The 19238-nt window shown below is 40.7% G+C and overlaps 2 protein-coding genes across 2 annotated transcripts in view; both read left to right on the top strand.

The window, feature by feature from the left end:
* Window positions 1-515: 515 nt before the first annotated feature.
* Window positions 516-8974, top strand: pcmt (protein-L-isoaspartate (D-aspartate) O-methyltransferase). The gene is made up of 8 exons (XM_083899030.1): window positions 516-690; window positions 4098-4202; window positions 4308-4339; window positions 4816-4920; window positions 5027-5147; window positions 5241-5326; window positions 5405-5634; window positions 7912-8974. The coding sequence occupies exons 1-7, from the start codon at window positions 636-638 to the stop codon at window positions 5582-5584; spliced, it is 684 nt and encodes a 227-aa protein (XP_083755156.1). The 5' UTR covers window positions 516-635; the 3' UTR covers window positions 5585-5634; window positions 7912-8974.
* Window positions 8975-11050: 2076 nt separating this feature from the next.
* Window positions 11051-19238, top strand: part of map3k5 (mitogen-activated protein kinase kinase kinase 5) — a 78489-nt gene continuing 70301 nt past the window's right edge. Inside the window, exon 1 of the mRNA XM_083898614.1 lies at window positions 11051-11812. Coding sequence (XP_083754740.1) covers window positions 11299-11812 — 514 coding nt within the window. The 5' untranslated portion in view covers window positions 11051-11298. The remainder of the gene's footprint in view (window positions 11813-19238) is intronic.

Raw genomic sequence — 19238 nt, 5'->3', positions numbered from 1 at the left:
CGAAACCACATTCATATTTCTGTCATTTTAATGTTTCACTGGCTATTGTTACACATGCTTTACTCCAGTAAAATGTGATACTTTCAAATAAAGCGAAACCACATTCATATTTCTGTCATTTTAATGTTTCACTGGCTATTGTTACACATGCTTTACTCCAATACATCTCATTTAAATTTTTCTTGAACATTTACAGTCCATGTTTCATTCGGCATCAACTAAGCATATTAAAGTTAAGGCTAACTAACGGTTTTTCCCCCCCATAATATGACCACTAAAGGACAAGTGTTTCACGCCACCCAGCGGCCACCACCGGTGTCACAGCCTCTAATCTGTGACTGCACCTATGGAATTCAAGTCTTTTTCCTTTTAAGTGGTGATGTCATTTCAAGAGATAGTGAGATCAAATGGACAACTTGTAGATGTTTGAATTTCTCCAGTGTCCTCCTCTCTGTTGCATGTGTCCGCGCTGTGCCACAGTGTCCCCGCAGTGAAACCACCTCTGGATGCCCGGTGACGTGCTCGCTGCTGCTCCGCCGTCTCCTCTGGAGGTTGTCAGCTTCCTCGGTAAAACCGTCGGCGCAGGCGCGGCATTGACAGCTGCCGTCTACTTACTCCGCAAAGTCTGCTTGATAATGGCGTGGAAATCCGGAGGAGCCAGCCACGCAGAGCTCGTCAACAACCTCCGCAGTGAGTCCCGCGCGCTCGTCTGTGCACGGCGTCCGAAAACGGGCGACGTTCACCGGGCTTCGGTGAAAACGCAGCCGCGGCGTGAGCAGCTAGCTAGCCCCTAGCCGCTAGCTGGCTAGCCGGTTGCTATGCCGTGTGTAGTATGTTGTTGTTGACCCAGCGTTAGCGCTCTCTCCACCCCTCTGCCAAACCACGCGTACGCCCTAGAAGAGCCACACGCCTCCGTTGTCGCATAATATAAACCGCCTGCCTTTTTTAAACCAAAAAAACCCAACACCACATTATATTTATGTATGTCGCAGAGTGTTTGTGCACCTTTTCGGGTTAGCTCAGCCTTAGCCTGCTAGCAATATGTGCGTCATTTGGGACGCTTTAGCTAGCTGGCGTTAGCCGCGCTGCTGCTAGGTGCCCTGCCCACCCTCATTGATATCTATACCCTGCACCATTCACTTCAGCCCGGTGTGAATGACACTCTCAACCCGTTAGAAACACACACACTGGGTGTATTTTATATGTATTATATGCTGTCATTGTACAAAGGTAGCCACCAAAACAGCATATCAGTGTGTTAAACTATAGGTATTTTGTTTTGTCATTGTAAATTTGACCTGCCAGAACAGGATATCACTGTCTAAAATTAGGTATTTTATTTTGTTAGGGAAATTAACTCATTAAAACAGCATACAAGTGTATTAAACTATTTTATTTTGTCAGCATACCAGTGTATTAAACTATAGGTATTTTATTGTGTCGGGTAAATCAACCCATCAGTATAGCATACCAGTGTTAATCTATAGGTATTTTTATTTTGGCATAAATGTACCTGTTTAATTGATTAATCATGTCAGTGATATGATATACAGGTATTTTATTCTATCTATGTTATTTAAATGAAGTAGCCTCAGCCGATTAGAAATAGCTTTCAGTTTGCACAACCTGTAAACTATTCTGGGATGACACTGCTTGTCTGTGGTGCATGTTTCCCTTTTTTTGGGGTGTGTGTTAGCAGTGATTTGCTGTGTCACACACCGGTGCTTTGTTGTTTATTCAGGCGTCAGTGAAGGGCTTAAAAAAAGAGCAGTGACTGCACTGTAGACCACTGTACATGGCCTGTGCTGCAGTGTGCCGTGGTGTTAAAGTCCATCATCTGAAATCAGGTTGTGTTAACAACTCTTGAGACCTGAGAAAAATGATCTTCAGATGCTTGTCGACTCTTATCATGCACGACGTCCCACCTTCAATATAAAATATCCAGCAGGGCTATTTATATTCTGTGCAGTCATGATGAGTAGCATTGCAGCAGGCGGGCGTTTTGGTCTGGAGACTCTGTGACTCGGTCTTATCCTATTTGGGTCAAACTGAAAGCACATTTTACTTTAATTTTTGTTTGTCCTGCTGCACCTTTCGTACAATAAATGCAGCTCAAAGTGCTTTACCCGGTGCGATAAAAGATAATGATGCCACAGATAGGAAATGAAGATAAGCCCAATAAAATAGGATGCAATGGAACACAATAAAATTGAAATTCACTCGGTAGAATGAAAACTAAAATATATAAACCGGGGTCACATACTGGGGCCAATGAGTGACAATTATTTCATAATAATATTCCACCTTGATACTGCAATAATAATATTCATGATGATATTTCACAGACCTTAAACCTTTTTTGATATTCACATTTAAAAAAAACATTTATGATGCTAATTTAATCTATAATTAACAGAAAAACGGACAGAAATACAATAGGATTCAATATAAAGAAAATAACATATGGACAACTGTAATTAAAACACCAAACAAGAGTGTATGTATTTGATTTAATGAAGCGATAGTTTGACCTGGTAAGTCAGAGCAGTGGGACATTTGAAACCTAGGAAGCTAAATGGAACTCAGCCACTATCTCATAATCCTGAGTTCACTTACTTTCACAGAATTCCCCATTTACCTGATGATTATATTCAGTTACTGGTTGTTTTTTTTACTCTTACTCAACACCATTCAAACACTTAAATGGCTTAAAATGACCCGTGAACCTGCATTTGATGCGTTTTAAGCAGGTCGCACACAGGATGCATGCTAATTCACGACACTCATCCTGACCACAACTCAGAAAACAGTCCTTTCAGAGTCATTATAAGATAATTATTCACTTGGTTGCTTTTTTATTTCAACACCAGGCAAATTTAATGTGTCTTCCGAGCGTTTTTAGAGTCTAAAATGTGGCCGTAGTCCAACTGCTTTTCCCCCTCAGGCTTTGCTAAAGTCTGACGATGGATTTCAAATGGAAGGAAAAACAGCTTGAAACCTGCTGCCAGTGAGGTTTAGCTTAATTTCTGCAGGAATCACTTGTAGGTGTGTCCATCTGGCTGCTGTGGGTTTATATGGGTAATGTATCCCAAAGCAGTGCTTGCATAGCTGTGAGGGTGAGGGTATGGGCTGTAACGGGAGCAGCACCGGCTGTCGCTGGCTTTCCTGCCTTTGGCAGCAGCTGCTGCCGCTGCGGCGATGCTGCCTGTTGGAAAAGGATTATTGTGAAGACACTCGCTTTTGTGCAGGGTTTTTTTTTTATTGGGGTTTTATTCTTCTATGTCCAAGTTGTTTACAAGCGTTGGCACTTTACTATCGCTTTTAATATGCATGTGTAGTCATGCCGCCAATAATGTGCATATCTATACATATTTATGCATATAAAACATAGATGAATGTCTGTTTATGTCAATTAAAAATGTAGAAAAACAATTTTTTCACACAGAATACATTAAATCAGTGTTAGTTATCCAAACTCTTATTCTACATATTAACTACCTATACTGTAGGTATGCACAGAAGACATGGTCTTAGTTTTAGACGCATTGTGTAATTTACTGAAATATACTGGTTAGCTGCAACTAATGATGATTTTTTAATCTCCCATTGATTCTCTTGATTCATGAATTAGTTATTTGGCCCTTTAAAAATGTCAGAAAATGTTGAAAAATGTCGATTGGTGTGTCCCCAAACATCAAATTTATGTCTTGTTTTGTCCACAAACCAAAAAATTATTCAGTTTTAATGATGTATTTGCTATGTGGAGCAAAATAACACCATTTAAGAAGCTGAAAAATCAAAGTACTTGTTTTAATTATTAAAACTAACACTCAAACTGACTTGGTAATCATTTGATAATTGTTTCTGCCCTAAATTGTACTATTTGGTTGTGTAATATTGAATATACTTGGAATATTTCTTATCTATATTAAGACATATTTTTTGTACCTGCTAGAAGATTAATATTTTCACTGTTTATTACCTTCTCAATTTTACTATCAGTGCTGCTAATGATTTATTAGTCCCTCCATGGGATTAATAAACGATTATCAATCATAATCTATATCTCGCTGTGTGTGTTTTTTTTGCGTCCGCAGAAAATGGCATTATTAAATCCGACAAGGTTTACGAAGTCATGCTGGCGACAGACCGAGCCCATTTCTCTAGGTGTAATCCGTACATGGACTCGCCACAGTCAATAGGTACGTGTGTCATCGTTCAGTCTCAGATTATAAATCCAGTCACGCTGTGTCGTGTCGTGTGATGTGATTTTTAACTAAAAATCTTTGCCTCTCTTTAACACAAAGGTTATCAAGCAACCATCAGCGCTCCTCACATGGTAAGACATGGTGAAGACTCTCATCTCTTTTATTTATATATATATTTAGTTATTTAATTAATTCATTAATACTAGTACTGATGAGTCGCATTGTTAAAAAAAAGACAAAAAGCAACAGGAGAAAAATGTGTTTCCCACTTAATTTAATCCAATTGTATGACATTTTTCTAAACTCCAGTGCATGAGAGCTAGTGAAGGTAATACAGGGCTCATAATGTGTTGAGCTAACATCTTAATTAATAAAGTATCTATCTATGTGGTCTCACAGCCGGTCCTTGAATTTGAGAGGAACCGGTCCTTGAAATCGAGGGGAACTGGTCCTTGAATAGTCCTTGAGTTTGAGGGGAACTGGTCCTTGAGAAATCCTTGAATTTAAGAGGAACCAGTTCTTGAATAGTCCTTGAATTTGAGGGGAACTTGTCCTTGAATAGTCCATTGAATGCATTGACCTTGTTGACCTCTCCTCTTTTACCCAGCATGCCTACGCCCTGGAGCTTCTACATGACCAGCTGTACGACGGAGCCAAGGCTCTGGACGTCGGCTCGGGCAGTGGAATCCTGTCGGTCTGTTTTGCACGAATGGTGAGACGCACACAAACGTGACGACAAATAAACACATAATATATATATATATGTCCTCTCTGTGCTGTGCAGTAGTCAATGTTAAATATATGAACTTCTTCTTTAGGTGGGTCCTAAAGGGAAAGTAATAGGCATCGATCACATCCAGGAGCTGGTGGACGATTCTGTAACCAACGTGAAGAAAGACGACCCCAGTTTGATCACGTCAGGCCGAGTCAAGCTAACAGGTGACGCTTCATCGGAAATCTTATTTTGTAATGTTTTAACCAACTTTTTTTTTTACATTTACCCACGTTTAATGTGATTATCCTGTGTTTCAGTGGGAGACGGGAGACTGGGCTACATGGAGGAGGCTCCGTATGATGCCATACATGTTGGCGCGGCAGCAGCCACCGTCCCCCCAGCTGTGAGTCTCTCTGAATACACTTTAAAACTTTAAATGATTAAGTTCAGATTTATAGTTTTCTGTCTTTCTCTCTTCCAGCTTTTAGAGCAGCTGAAACCCGGCGGTCGGCTCATCCTCCCCGTGGGCCCGGCGGGAGGAAACCAGATGCTGGAGCAGTACGACAAGCTGGAGGACGGCAGCACCAAAATGAAGACCTTGATGGGGGTGATTTATGTGCCTTTAACAGACAAAGAAAAGCAGTGGTCCAGGTGGAAGTGACTTCCTTCTCCCTCTCCTCCTCCCTCTCTCTGCTTCTCACAGTGGCAAAGGTGAAACCGCGGTGTGGCGCGGAGCAGGCGGCCCACGCTTTGGCCACGCCTCCTCCACGCCAAACCAGCCAGCTGCACGTTTCCTCCATTACTTTTTTATTTGTTTTTAACCCCTCTGACACCTTGTTTCCACTGGGTTTTTAATGACGTTACAATTACTGTTGCATTTACTGCCCTCTAGTGTTCAAAGCACAGCAGCTGCAAGTATTTACTGCCTACGAGAGATACTTAACTATCAATATAAAATCTATTGATTTATTAGTAAATGTAGGCTTTATGCATGTTTTAATGACCTCAATCATCAATGTATACACCGTAAACCACACAAAAATACATTTAATATATATAAAAAAAAATTTAATGTAACTTAAATGTATTTATTTCACAAATGACAGTAATGAAATGCAAAATTAACTGAACAAGTGTATATTTTGTATAATTTAGGCCTGCAAAGATGGATAAATGAATAAATTACAAAATTAATGGTCAAATACTGTGATAATCAGTAGTTTTAGTGTTCTTTTTTTAATAATTAAGCACTTTTATCCACTGTACGCATGGAAAAAAACAACGTGGAAACAAGGTGTTTGTCTGAAATTGGTTTCCATAAACCCTGCCTGACTAATGAAATTTGACGTCCAACACAAAAAAAAGCAAGTGAGTGAAATGTGCTTGGTTTTCAGAGCATGAAAATAATTCATTTGGATTCTAATCAGACATTAATCACCATTTTTGCCTGACTATTATTATTATTATTATTATTATTAAGTTTGATCTTCTTCTCTGTGAGATGTGGAAAAAAATGTCTGTCAAATATCAACACGTTCTTAAAATGTATCTGTTTGCACTTTATTGTCACCAGGGTTACCACAGGTCCTTGAAAATCCTTGAAAGTTTGTGAATTTGACGGGGAAAAAAACAACTGGAAGTCCCTTGAAGGTTTTTCAAAATTGCGCCTAAATTAGACATGTGGTCATTGAAAGTGTGTCGTTGTAGTCACTAGCGATGTCTTTCTCCACCGTGAGATGTGAGATGCAGAACAACGAGCGAGTAAAGTTAAGCAGGAGAGCAAACGACCATGTGATGCAAATTCCAAGAACTCTGTCTCCCCCTGGCTCTTGTCTCCGTTTCTGTTATTATTATATCTGTAATGTGTAAAATGTCTTCTTCTTCTGTTTATTTGGTGTAGCGTTACAGCGCCACTCACAGTCCTTGCATATGTACTACAGCGCTTTGACTGTCTTTACGTGGGTGAACTTGAAGTTTGAAAACGGCAAAGAAAAAGATTGCTTATATTTCCGTCTGGACGCGGTCACAGTCCTTGAATTTGAGAGGAACCAGTCCTTGAATAGTCCTTGAATTTGAGGGGAACTGGTCCTTGAATTTGAGGGGAACTGGTCCTTGAATAGTCCTTGAATTTGAGGGGAACTTTTCCTTGAATTTGAGCGAAACTGGTCCTTGAAAAGTCCTTGAATTTGAGGGGAACTGGTACTTGAAAAGTCTTCGCATTTGAGGGGAACTGGTCCTTGAAAAGTCCTTGAATTTGAGAGGAACCGGTCCTTGATTTGAGAGGAACAGTCCTTGAATTTGAGAGGAACTGGTCCTTGAAAAGTCTTTGAATTTGAGGGGAACTGGTCCTTGAAAAGTCTTTGAATTTGAGGGAAACTGGTCCTTGAAAAGTCCTTGAATTTGAGAGGAACCGGTCCTTGATTTGAGAGGAACAGTCCTTGAATTTGAGGGGAACTGGTCCTTGAAAAGCCCTTGACTTTGAGGGGAACTGGTCCTTGAAAAGTCCTTGAATTTGAGGGGAACTGGTCCTTGAAAAGTCTTCGAATTTGAGGGGAACTGGTCCTTGAAAAGTCCTTGAATTTGAGAGGAACCGGTCCTTGATTTGAGAGGAACAGTCCTTGAATTTGAGGGGAACTGGTCCTTGAAAAGTCCTTGAATTTGAGGGGAACTGGACCTTGAAAAGTCTTTGAATTTGAGGGGAACTGGTCCTTGAAAAGTCCTTGAATTTGAGAGGAACCGGTCCTTGATTTGAGAGGAACAGTCCTTGAATTTGAGGGGAACTGGTCCTTGATTTTGAGGGGTACTGGTCCTTGAAAAGCCTTTCAATTTGAGGGGAACCGGTCCTTGAATTTGTTGTGAACCACGGTGTGGGAACCCTGCGTGACATTTTGCATGTGATTTCTTTAACACTTTTTGTGTTTTTCTTCTTCTCTTCCTTCTTCTTCTTCTCGCTAACGTCTCTTCTGGTTGTTCCCCGGTTTCTCGCAGGGATGAACTTTGAAGAGGAAGAACGTCCACAATCCACCTTTAAGTTTGAACCCCGGCGAGAACGTGACATCACATCCAAAGCGGAAAAAAGGAAAAACATGCTCTTTTTTGTTCACGTCTTAACGATGATGGACTGGAGAACCACACTAAAGATAGCGGCGGCGGCGGCGATAGCGGTGATGGTAGCAGCAGCAGCAGCAGCGGCGGCGTGTGAAGACGGACTGCTTGAAGCTCGGCACAGAAAATTCTGCAGAGGGAGTTTTGATTTTCCTATCAGGCGTGCATTGTTTTTGTTTGTTTTTAGGGTTTGTTTTTGTTTGTTTTTGTTTCATCCGTCTGCCATTTTCACAGAGACATTTACATGTTCAGCAGCATCAGCGCTGAATGTAGAGCAGGAGGAGGAAGAAGAAGAGGAGGAGGAGGACGCTGGACAATGACGACGAGGACAAGCCTGGGATTTTCTTTCTTTCTTTTTTTTTAGTGAGTGAGTGAGTGAGGAAAGATCATTTCACATCTCGGGGCTAACACGTTAGCTTCTCTTCCCTGACCAGCAGTATTAGGAACACACACACACACACACACACTCTCACGCGTAACATGCTGTGTTTGTGACGCGCGTCACTCTTGTCGCTTTTCCTGCACACGACGTAGAACACGCATTTATAAGCGCAAAGCACCAATAACAACACTGACACACACACACACACATATGTGCTGCTTTTTCTGCCGCCGGTTTCTCACTAACAACAACAACAACTCGCGCAGGCTCTTTTCTGGTGACTCGTAAAAAAGTGAATGAGTGAAGAAGAAGAAAAAAAAGAAGTCACTTGCTTTGCCAAAATATTCTCCAATATTATTAAGCAAAATGAATGTGTGTTTTCACGAAATAACTACTATAATAATAATGATGATAATGAGGAATTAAAAAAAAAAAAAGTAAAGGAAAAAAAAAAAAGCACATGTTATTTTTGGGTGATTATGAGTGATGAGGGATTATGTTTTTGGCTTTCACAGATTATGGAATGGCATATGGAAATAAAGAGATGCTTATGTTTTTGTCGGACTTCTCTACTTGAGGTGAATTCTAATCCTTGAGAACACTGCGAAGTAATCTGGATTATGTACCATTGTTCACGAGATGGTCAAAGGTTTCCCGTTGCCCTTTCAAAGCACATTTTTCAGCATTTTCCACCAAAACCCCCACAAATAATCTGTTAATATTAAGTACAAACGTTAACTTGGACTCAAAATGAGATCATTCGTTTTTTGTAAGTAAATTTATTTAATTTATTTTTTTATTTTTACTTCACAAATCCCTTTAAGAAAGCATTTAACTTGGATTAAAGTTTGCTGAGACCTTCTTAAAAACACATTTTGGCTTTTAAATAGTTACAATTAGAAATGGGGGAACATGAGGTGCAATCTTCTCCTCTAACAGCAGAGGGCGCCCTCAGCCCAGTTAAGATCACTGTTGACTGATGTCCTTCAAACCGTTGAAATACAGTATTTCCTCAATTTCTTTTTTTAAACGAAATCAGTTTTCAAACTTATTTTTGCATAATCTCTGATTAACTAAAACGAAAACAGTGAACTGGTAGATTACAGCAAAGGTTTAAGGCTCAGCAGTAGATTATTCGTTCGTAAAACCAAAATGTTCAACTTCAAAGGCTTGTTGAGTTATTTTTAGTTTAAAATTATAAACCCATAATTCTTCAGGGTCATGAGTTAAAAAAAGGTCAAACTTTACTGAAAAAAAGCAACTGTTTAGTTGATACAATCACGATATTCTATCGTGATATCACAACGACAGCTTTTGTGACGATAATTTGCACGAATTTCAAAATAAAAGTGTTTGTTTTGGTGCCGAATGGCGTGTATTTCACGCAAAAACACATTTATGATGCAAAATACCAACAGTAAATTTGAAAACACACAAGAAAAAAAAAACTATAACTTGATATTAAATGGCAATCTGAGTTTCGCGTGGTTACACCCGCTATGCATGTCCAGCAGGTGGCAGCATCGCGTCACAAATTGCCAGGTGAAGTGAAAAGCCAGAACTGGGAAAAAGTAAATAAGCACTTGACAGCCTTGTATAAAGTACTTCAAAGGTGATATTTGAGTAAAAGTACAAGTATGTGACCAGAAAATTACTTTACTTTAATAATATTACTTAAGTAAAAGTCTTAAAGTATCTTAACCCTTTAAGGTACGCACCAAGAAAAAAGCGAAGGAAAAATAATTTCTTTGCTTTTTTTTTTTTTTTTTTAACTTATGATAATAAAGACAATCAATATTTATTTATTTATAATTATTATATATATATATATATTTTTAATTAAACCCTACAGTACAGACGTCTGCGCATAATAAATAAGTCCCATTAAGTGTTAGTGAGTTCAATGAGTTAATGCATTTTTCAATGAGATATAGTGACTTAAAGTGTGCTTTACCAAATGGTTGATTAGTACCTTAAAGGGTTAAAGTACATTTTCTGATATATAATGTACTTAAGTTTTAGAAGTCAAACGATTGAAAGCAGCTCATTAAGACTATAAAAGCTCTCTATATAAACACAGACCATAATACCAACTCTTCTGATTTGATTTGGTAAAAGTCAAAGTTAACATAAATGTAAATAACAAAGTTTTCTTGTCGCTGTGAATGAGCTCAGTGTTCAACACTTTTCAGTGAACTGCTCCTTTTTTATTTTTCCTCTCGCGCCACACTCTATATATGGTAACTTTGTCCCCGCCCACTTTACACACGCTGACTCCTCCCACCCGCGTTGCCCCGCCCAGTGCGTGAGTGCAGACGGGAAGAAGAAGATAACAGAGGGACGAGAACAGGGCAGGGTTTGTCTGAAGGTGTTTCTCTCTCTGTGTTTCCTGACGTGACGCGGAGCGCGTGCGTGTCTTTCCACGCTCTCTGCGCGCGACCAGCGCTGCTGCTGCTGCTGCTGTGGGCGTTTCCTGCGCAGACAGCGGGGCGTGTTGTTCCTCAACTTCTGGAAGTGCAGCGTCAGTTTGTTGTGAGCTGTGAGCGCAGAGAGACGCGGACACAGAAGCAGAAGAGGAGGAAGAAGAGGAGGAAGAAGAAGGAATGCGCGGATTTCACTCCTGCGCGTTCTTGTCGTGACTTCGCGCGTGCATTCCCCCACGGCAGACATGCAGGATCGCGTGCAGCTGCAGCCGCGCGTCTAACAGCGCGACACAGTGTTGTTTACCTGCGTGGATGCATGTGAGTGTGTGTGTGTGTGTGTGTATGTGTGTGTGCAGAGGCTACATGGGTAACCGCCGCCGTGCGTAATCCTGTCACCTCCATGGAGGAGCCGCCTCACCGCGAGGACACACTTCCACGCACTGAGTGACACTCGAGAAACACACGATGAGCCAGGACCAGGACGGGATTTCCTTACAGGTGCCCTGCTTTGCTGCGTCTTGTCCCGGCAGAGAGAGCTCCTCCGGCGGGGACACTGGCACTGGCACTGGCAGTGGCGGTGCTGGAGGTGGCGCGGCCCCAGCTGGGGTGCCCGCGGCAGGCACCTTCTGGCATGACTCCATGGTGGGCAGCAGCAGCGGTGGTGGTGGTGGTGGTGGTAATAGTAGTGGTGGAGGTGTTGTTGGAGGAGGTTGTAGTAGTGGGTACAGCCACTTACCCGGGGGGAACTGTCCCCTGGACACTGGGGGGCTGCTGTCCACGGGGAAGGGAACCAAAAGCCGACCGGTGACCGTGGCCTATGTGGTCAACGGTGAGGCGGGTCAGCAGAGCAACTCTGAGAGCATGGCCCTGCAGTGTCTGAAGGACGCCTGCGACACCGTGGGCAGCAAACTGGAGACGGTCCACTTTAGTAAACTGGATTTTGGGGAGACCACGGTGCTGGACAGCTTCTACAACGCAGGTGAGGACACACACACACACACACACACAACTTCCTAGAAATACATCTAACAGTAAGTTAAAAGATATAAATATTGTTATAAATTGACTCTAAATAGTTTCCAATTGATTTGTTTTGTCGTGTGTTTAAGCCTCCGACCACTAGTTGGCAGCAGACCAACTATAGGCGTGTTAAACACTATAGATACACTCATATATCAATATCTCATTACACGATTCTGTACCAATTCTGTATTTTAAAGCTCTTTATTGACATATATTCAGTATTTTCTTTATAGCAGATTTCTCCTCCGACCACTAGTTGGCAGCAGGCCTACTTAGGGGTGTAAAACGGTGTCAATACGCTCATATATTGTGGCATTTTTTCAGGTGTTTATAATTTACCAAATACTTTAAAGCACTATACGATATGGAAATATTTTTTTAAAGCGGTTTTCTGGCACTGGTTTTGTGTTGTTTTTAAGCCTCCGACCACTAGTGGGCAGTGTGTATTTTGGTAGGGGCTTTAATACAATATTAATACACTAATATATCATGATATCTCATCGCATGATTCTGTATCAATTCTGTATTTTGAAGCTCTTTATTGACACTTTCTGTGTTTGACGGCAGTTTTGTCCTCCGACCACTAGTTGGCAGCAGGCTCTTGCAGGAGTGTAAAACAGTGTCAATACACTCATATATTATGGTCTTTTTTAAAAGGTGATATATTTGACCAATTATTTAAAGCACGATAAGATATAGAAATATTTTTGAATGCTGTTTTCTGGCACTGGATTTGTGTTGTTTTTCAGCCTCCGACCACTAGTTGGCAGCAGCAGGCCTTTTGTAGGCGTATAAAACAGCATCGATACACTAATATATCATGATATTTTTCATGTGTGTTTCTTTACCAGTTCTTTAAAGCTCTTCAGACAATATGGAAATATTTTTGAAAGTGATTTTCTGGCACTTGTTTTGTGTTGCATTTAAGCCTCCGACCACTAGTTAGCAGCAGCAGGCCTTTTGTAGGCGCGTGAAACAGCATCGATACACTAATATATAATGATATCTTTTCACGCGTTATACTTCTTTAAAACTCTATAAAGATATGTAATTTTTGGAAAGTGATTTTCCGGCACTTGTTTTGTGTTGTATTTAAGCCTCCGAACACTAGTTGGCAGCAGCAGGCCTTTTGTAAGGGGGTATAAAACAGTGTATATACATTAATGCGACATGATATTTCACGGTGTGATACATCAACAACAACAACAAATGTTAAGCTTACGTACTACAGCTTTAATTAAAAGATTGGGGGGTGGGGGCCCCAGAAAATGTCCCTGTGACCCTTGACCTTTGACCTCCGGTCAATGACCACTCTTAATGCATCATCACACTCTTTACTCTGCGTTATCATGATTACTCTGTGAGGTCAATCCACCTCTGTCGTGCACGGCTGCTGCAGGAATGTTCACGTCACTCTCTTTTTTCTCATGGGGTTAAAGGTCACACACGTTTGCTGCACTGTTGTTGTTGGGAAGTGGTCGCTCTGAGCTTTTATTTTAGACAAAATATGAACTTATTTAAAATGGATTCTGTTATTAAATGTCCGCATGTATCTTAACATTTAAATGACGCACAGTAAATATCAACAGTACCAGTACGTACTGTGTCTCACGCATTTTTCTTCGTAATGAGCCGCTGAATAAAGACAACGTCCGCGTTATTGTTAGCTTAAAGCAGCAAACGTGGGTTTTTGTCCGACCTGGTATTGCTAACGCGTTTTTATGGTATTTTTGTGCGTAAAATACTACGTCGTTGACCGGCATTGCTATCGTGTTCTACACTATTTTTGTACGTTAAAGGTGCATTATGTAATAAATCTAAAATCTAATATGTCACAGAGACTCAGGAATAATGTTCATATAACAAACTGAACTCACCAACAACAACAGTACAGACAAAATTTTTGCATTTAAAAAATATATTTTGCAGACTGCAAATCATGTTTATGTTTTATAATCATGTATTGGCATGTGGCGCCACCTACCGCCGTTTACCAATCATTGCAGTCAGTAGAGTCTCAGCTGCCGAGCAACCACGGGTTGCCAGTTACGTCACACCTGAAAGACCTCAGTATTTTGAATTTGAGTGTAGTAACCGTTTTTGGCCACATTGTAACATATGGCGCCTTTAAATATGACGTAGAGCGTCGTCGTTGACGCGGTATTGCTAACAATGCTCCCACAAAGGCTAGCTCGAGATACATTTGTGTCCATTTCCCCGACTTTTCAACTGGAACGCGGTGACGTTTCTCGCTTAATTGTTTATCGTAATAACGTTTATGACCCCAGGTTGATATATACAGTATATACAAGAATGTATGACCTCACAGTGTGTGTGTGTGTGTGTGTGTGTGTGTAAGAGAAAAAGTTTGATTTTGTTTAATTTGCTCCACAAACGTAGGAGGGCCCGTTTCTTTAATATATTTTTCCCCAACACACAAACTTTCCCTCACTTCCATTGTGTGCACCTCCTGTATTATTGTGTGTTATTCAGAGTCATGGCTCTGATTCTTTCCACAGTGGAATCTCCGCGTAGTAGAAAGCAGCAGCTTTGAACCCCGTGACTGCGTTGGTTCGCTCCACATGTGTAGTACACTGTCTCTGGCTCGGAATTGGTCTTGGAAATGTTTTATAATAAGAAGGGAGTTCTCTGGAAAGCAGCAGAGCTTCCAGCAGAGACTGTGGTGAAATACAAAGCAGCTGTGATGATGTTCAGAGCAGCAGCAGCAGCTCAGATATGAAGAGTCAGCAGGTATCGCACACACACAGACAGTCCAATAAAAAGCCGTCTAGTTTCATTCTTGGAGAATATGTCGTCAAGGACACCTTCAGAAAGAGAAAACCATGCTTGTGAAAGTGCAAATTCATGATATAATGTTCACAAATGTGAATTCATGTGCAGTAGAGCTGCAAATAATGAACATTTCCATTGTTTTGTACTTGTTTTCGGTCGAGAAAATGTTGATCAAACCTCGAAAATGATGTCTAGAAGTCTAATTTTAACGATTACAAAACAGGTTCCTCATCCGAAAGTGAAACTCTTAACTTAAGTGTGAAGACTTTTAAGTGCTTCCTGTGTGTGTGTGTGTGTGTGTGCATGTGTGATTGACAGGTCTTAAAAGTGCAGTTTATCAGAAACAGGAAGTACTTTTACTCGTAAGAAAAAACCTTAAGTCGGCACATTTTTTTGTGACATAATCTCCCTGACAAAAATAACACAAAAACCTTGCTATTATATGTCGTTTAAGGATTATATTTCACTTTCTATTGTTTGCCTTTTGCCAGAAAAACCAGTTTACAGCTGGAACGCTTGCTTCTGCTTTATATTTTTTACATTTTTCTCGCCCGTTCACGCCCATTTTTACAGTTGAAATGTGTGAAAATGTGCATAAATTCAGTTTTTTTCACTTGTCGAAACATGATTTTACAGCTTCCTGCCTCATAATAATGTAAATTCATCTTTAAGGCTTATATTTGACATATTATAGCCCATTTTTTTTTAAATATATACAGTATAAAGGGCCAATGCTTTGTTTTTATTGTAGTATTTGGTTTAATATCGACCTAAATATCTGGAACCACACCAAATATAACCCGTTTGTTAATATACAGCAGATGTATGTACTTGTTTGGGCTGTAATATATCGTAAAACGTTGATCCGTGTTGACCAAACGTGGATATACTGATGTTCTTTGTTTATTTGAAGCAAAGAAACCAGAATTATCAAAAATCTTATTTTAAACCTATGAATCGATGCAGCTAGAGTCAATATTAGCCGTTTACATTTGGTTAAGGTCTCATTTTCAGTGCCTTTTTCTTGTAAAATGTAACAAAAATGATGTTGTGAATGTGAATCTTACTCTTTTTGAAGGGAAATCTAAAATCCTTGTATCCGAAATGAAATGTTTGTTTTAAATGTGAAGTTTCCACGTCACACAAATCCATCACGTAGCTAACGTGAGGTCACGCGGTGACAAAGTGAAGAAGTGTCAGGTCAAACACAAACACAGACCTTGTTGCCTGTCATAACATCACGTTATTAGTTGTACAAACACTCTCCTCCTCCTCTTCATCCTCCTCCTCCTCCTCCTCCTCCTCCTTCTTCATCTGGAATTCACTCACAGGCCTCATGGGAGGTCCGAGGCATTTTCCCAGGAACACAGTGTGGTTTCTTTCTTTCTTTTTTATCAGTTAATTCACACACTGCCTTTATCCTCTTCCTGCACAAGTGTGTGCGTGATATCATCACCAGCACCGCCAGACAACAATGAGCTCAGAGTTGTGCTCCTGCACGCCCGATTATATGGAAAGACGATTTGCCAGATTCAAATAGTGTCCTTAAATGTCCTCGTCACATGATCCCGAGGACAAAGATCGTCCACACGTCTAAGTCTGCACGACTATAATTCACTTTTTGAGTTTGCTGTAAGCTGTTAATCAATTATGCAAAAGCATAGCAAGTTTGACTGATGTATTAATTATTTATTCATTGTTTGTGCTCTGCTTAAATGTGTTTTCCTGTCGACCGTTTACTAGAAATGAATGTAGCCTTTCAGTTTCGGAAATGTAGGAATGAAGTTGCAGTTAGCCACCAGGGGGCGACTCCACTGCTTGCAAAAATGGAAGCATATGGGACTGTTTATAACGTGTAAAGTAAAAAAAGATTTTACTGATCTTGTTACAGGTCTCATGGAACATTTGTAGGAGCCATGTTTTATTCCTCCTGAACACCAGGGGGCGACAGAAGACATTTAACTTCATGTCGCTGATTTTCGGAAAGTCCATAAGTTTCGGCATCAGTTTCAATCGACCATTTAGCAATCAGTAGCGGCTGAAAATGGGACTTGGCCACTACACCATTAACGACAAATGGATGTAGCCTAAGTTGCAGTTAGCCACCAGGGGGCGACTCCACTGCCTGCAAAAATGGAAGTCGATGGGACATTTTTTTTTACTTTATTTATTCACGTCTAAAGGAGCCACGTTATATTCACTTGTATTTTCTGGGTTTTATTCCTCCTGAACACCAGGGGGCGACAGAAGAAGATAGAATTTAACTTCATGTCACTGATTTTTGGAAAGTCTATACATTTCGGTATCAGTTTCTCCGAGTTACGCATACGAACAAGTTAGCAATCGGTCGCGGCTGAAAATGGGACTTAGCCACTACACCATTAACAAGAAATGGATGTAGCCTTTCAGTTGGCCACCAGGGGGCGACTCCACTGCTTGCAAAATATGAGAATCTATGATGTCAAATTTCTAAATGATGTTGACATGAATGTGATTGACAGCTGGTCTGTGTTTATAAAGCTCTTTTCTACTCTTGATGACGTGGGCTTGTCCAGCAGGCGCCTGGTTGATGTCACCAGTCAAATCAAATCAGAAGTCTTGAGACTACTGATTTGTCTTTGCAGCTGGAAGACGACGTCCTTTTCTCATTCACAGTCTGTGATCATAAGGAAACAAACTCTGGAAAATAGTTGTTGCACAAAAAAATAAAATAGTTGCACAATCTGGAACTTTGATTAAGGAGCTGGAGGTGGAGCAGTTCCATGGATGTTCTGAGGACATTTGTGTTCCAGGCAGTTTCAGGAAAAGTGTCCCGAGTGCACGTCTGAAAGCAGCTGTCGGTGCTGCTTCGTCTGATCGTCCATGAGTGGAGCTCAGTGTCAAAGGTCAACGCTGAGGACGAGGATTGGTGTTTTTGAAAATGTGTTTCTGACAAATTGGGGCCAGGTTATTGTGTTTCTCTGTCAGTCTGTTTGATAAAACCTGGTTTTGACGGCTTTCTGAAGCTCTGTTGATCAGATTTTAAGGCGAGACGAACAACAAACCAATCGACTGTCTTATAATAAATATTTAAAGGTGCATTATATAATAAATCTAAAGCAACTGGCCATAAAATCCTCCTAATATGTCACAGAGACTCAGGAATAATGTTCATATAACAAACTGAACTCACCAACAACAACAGTACAGACAAAATATTTGCATTAAAAAAAAAACTTGCAGACTGCAAATCATGTTTATGTTTTGAAATCATGTTTTTGGCATGTGGCGCCACCTACCGCCCTATACCAATCATTGCAGTCATTAGAGTCTCAGCTGCCGAGCAACCACGGGTTGCCAGTAACGTCAGAAAACGAAACCTAAAAGACCTCGGTATTTTGAATTTGAATGTAGTAACCGGTTTTGGCCACATTCTTACATATCATATGGCACCTTTAAACCCTATAATCTGAAGAATGACGTCCTGTAATCTTGGAAAATGATCAATGATTTTTAGAGGATTGTCGTGATGTGAGTGGAAGAATCAGAGAGGGATGGATTGACGTCCACTCAAGTGGACTGAACGAATGATCGGTGAGTCCAGTTGACTGAAGATAAGAATGACTCAGACATTCGATCAAGTCAAAATAACCCAAACCTTTTTATTATGTAATATCACACAAATGCAGCAGATCAGGAATCCTCTTCACGTCTCTGTGTGGGTTTACTGTGAGCCTCTCTCCTCTCTCTCTCTCTTCTCTCTGGCTCGTCGTTACGTTGCATTACTGCCGCTGTTTGCTCAGCTCTCGTGTCGCGCTGAGAGAGCTGTAGTCTGCTGGCACTCATGCCGTTCACCTCCTCTTCTGTCCACTCCTGCCTTATGTTCTGTTCTGCGCGACGCTGAGAACGCTACGAGAGGGAGAGGAGGAGCGCAGTGTTGGAATCCTGCAGAGAGTTTTCTCGCTGATGTTCACGTCTAACTGTGGATTTGAACGTTTTTGGATTCAAGAGTTGACGAGAAAACGAGCAGTTGAAGCGTTTTCTTCTTGAAAAAGAGAGCTCCAAAGTCAGAGGCGATTCTAGAGTCTTTAGGGGCCCAAGAAAAAATCCCCAGGGGGCCCTTCCTTCCAACCAGGGTTCATCACCATTATGTTACAAATAATCTGACACAACGAAAAATCAGTTCAAAATGTTTCAAAATGGACGAAATAACATGGAAAAACCTTGTTATTAAACAGTATGTGTAAATAAAAATGTAAAGAACAGTAAAATACTATAAATAGCTTTTAAAAAAACTATATAAACTTAGTAAAAAAATACTTTACACTGTAAAGAACCCACATTATGAAACAATATAAATATATAGAACAATAAAATACTGTAAATAACGGAAAAAACACATATAAACTGAGTAAAAAAACATATGCATTACACTGTAAATAATCCTCTTCATTTTCCAACTTGCAGAACGATAACGTCACAGAGGTTAACGTGAGGTGGGGCCCCTTTAGGGAGGTTTTGGGGGGGGGCCCCTATCAGCTCGGGGCCCCAAGCAGTTGCCTGCCTTGCCTGTTCACAAGCTGCGCTGCTCTTTTCGTTTAATAAACAGG

Source organism: Microchirus variegatus (genome assembly GCF_963457635.1).
Source record: "Microchirus variegatus genome assembly, chromosome: 12".
NCBI lineage: Eukaryota > Metazoa > Chordata > Actinopteri > Pleuronectiformes > Soleidae > Microchirus > Microchirus variegatus.
This window is presented reverse-complemented; position numbering and strand designations above follow the sequence as displayed.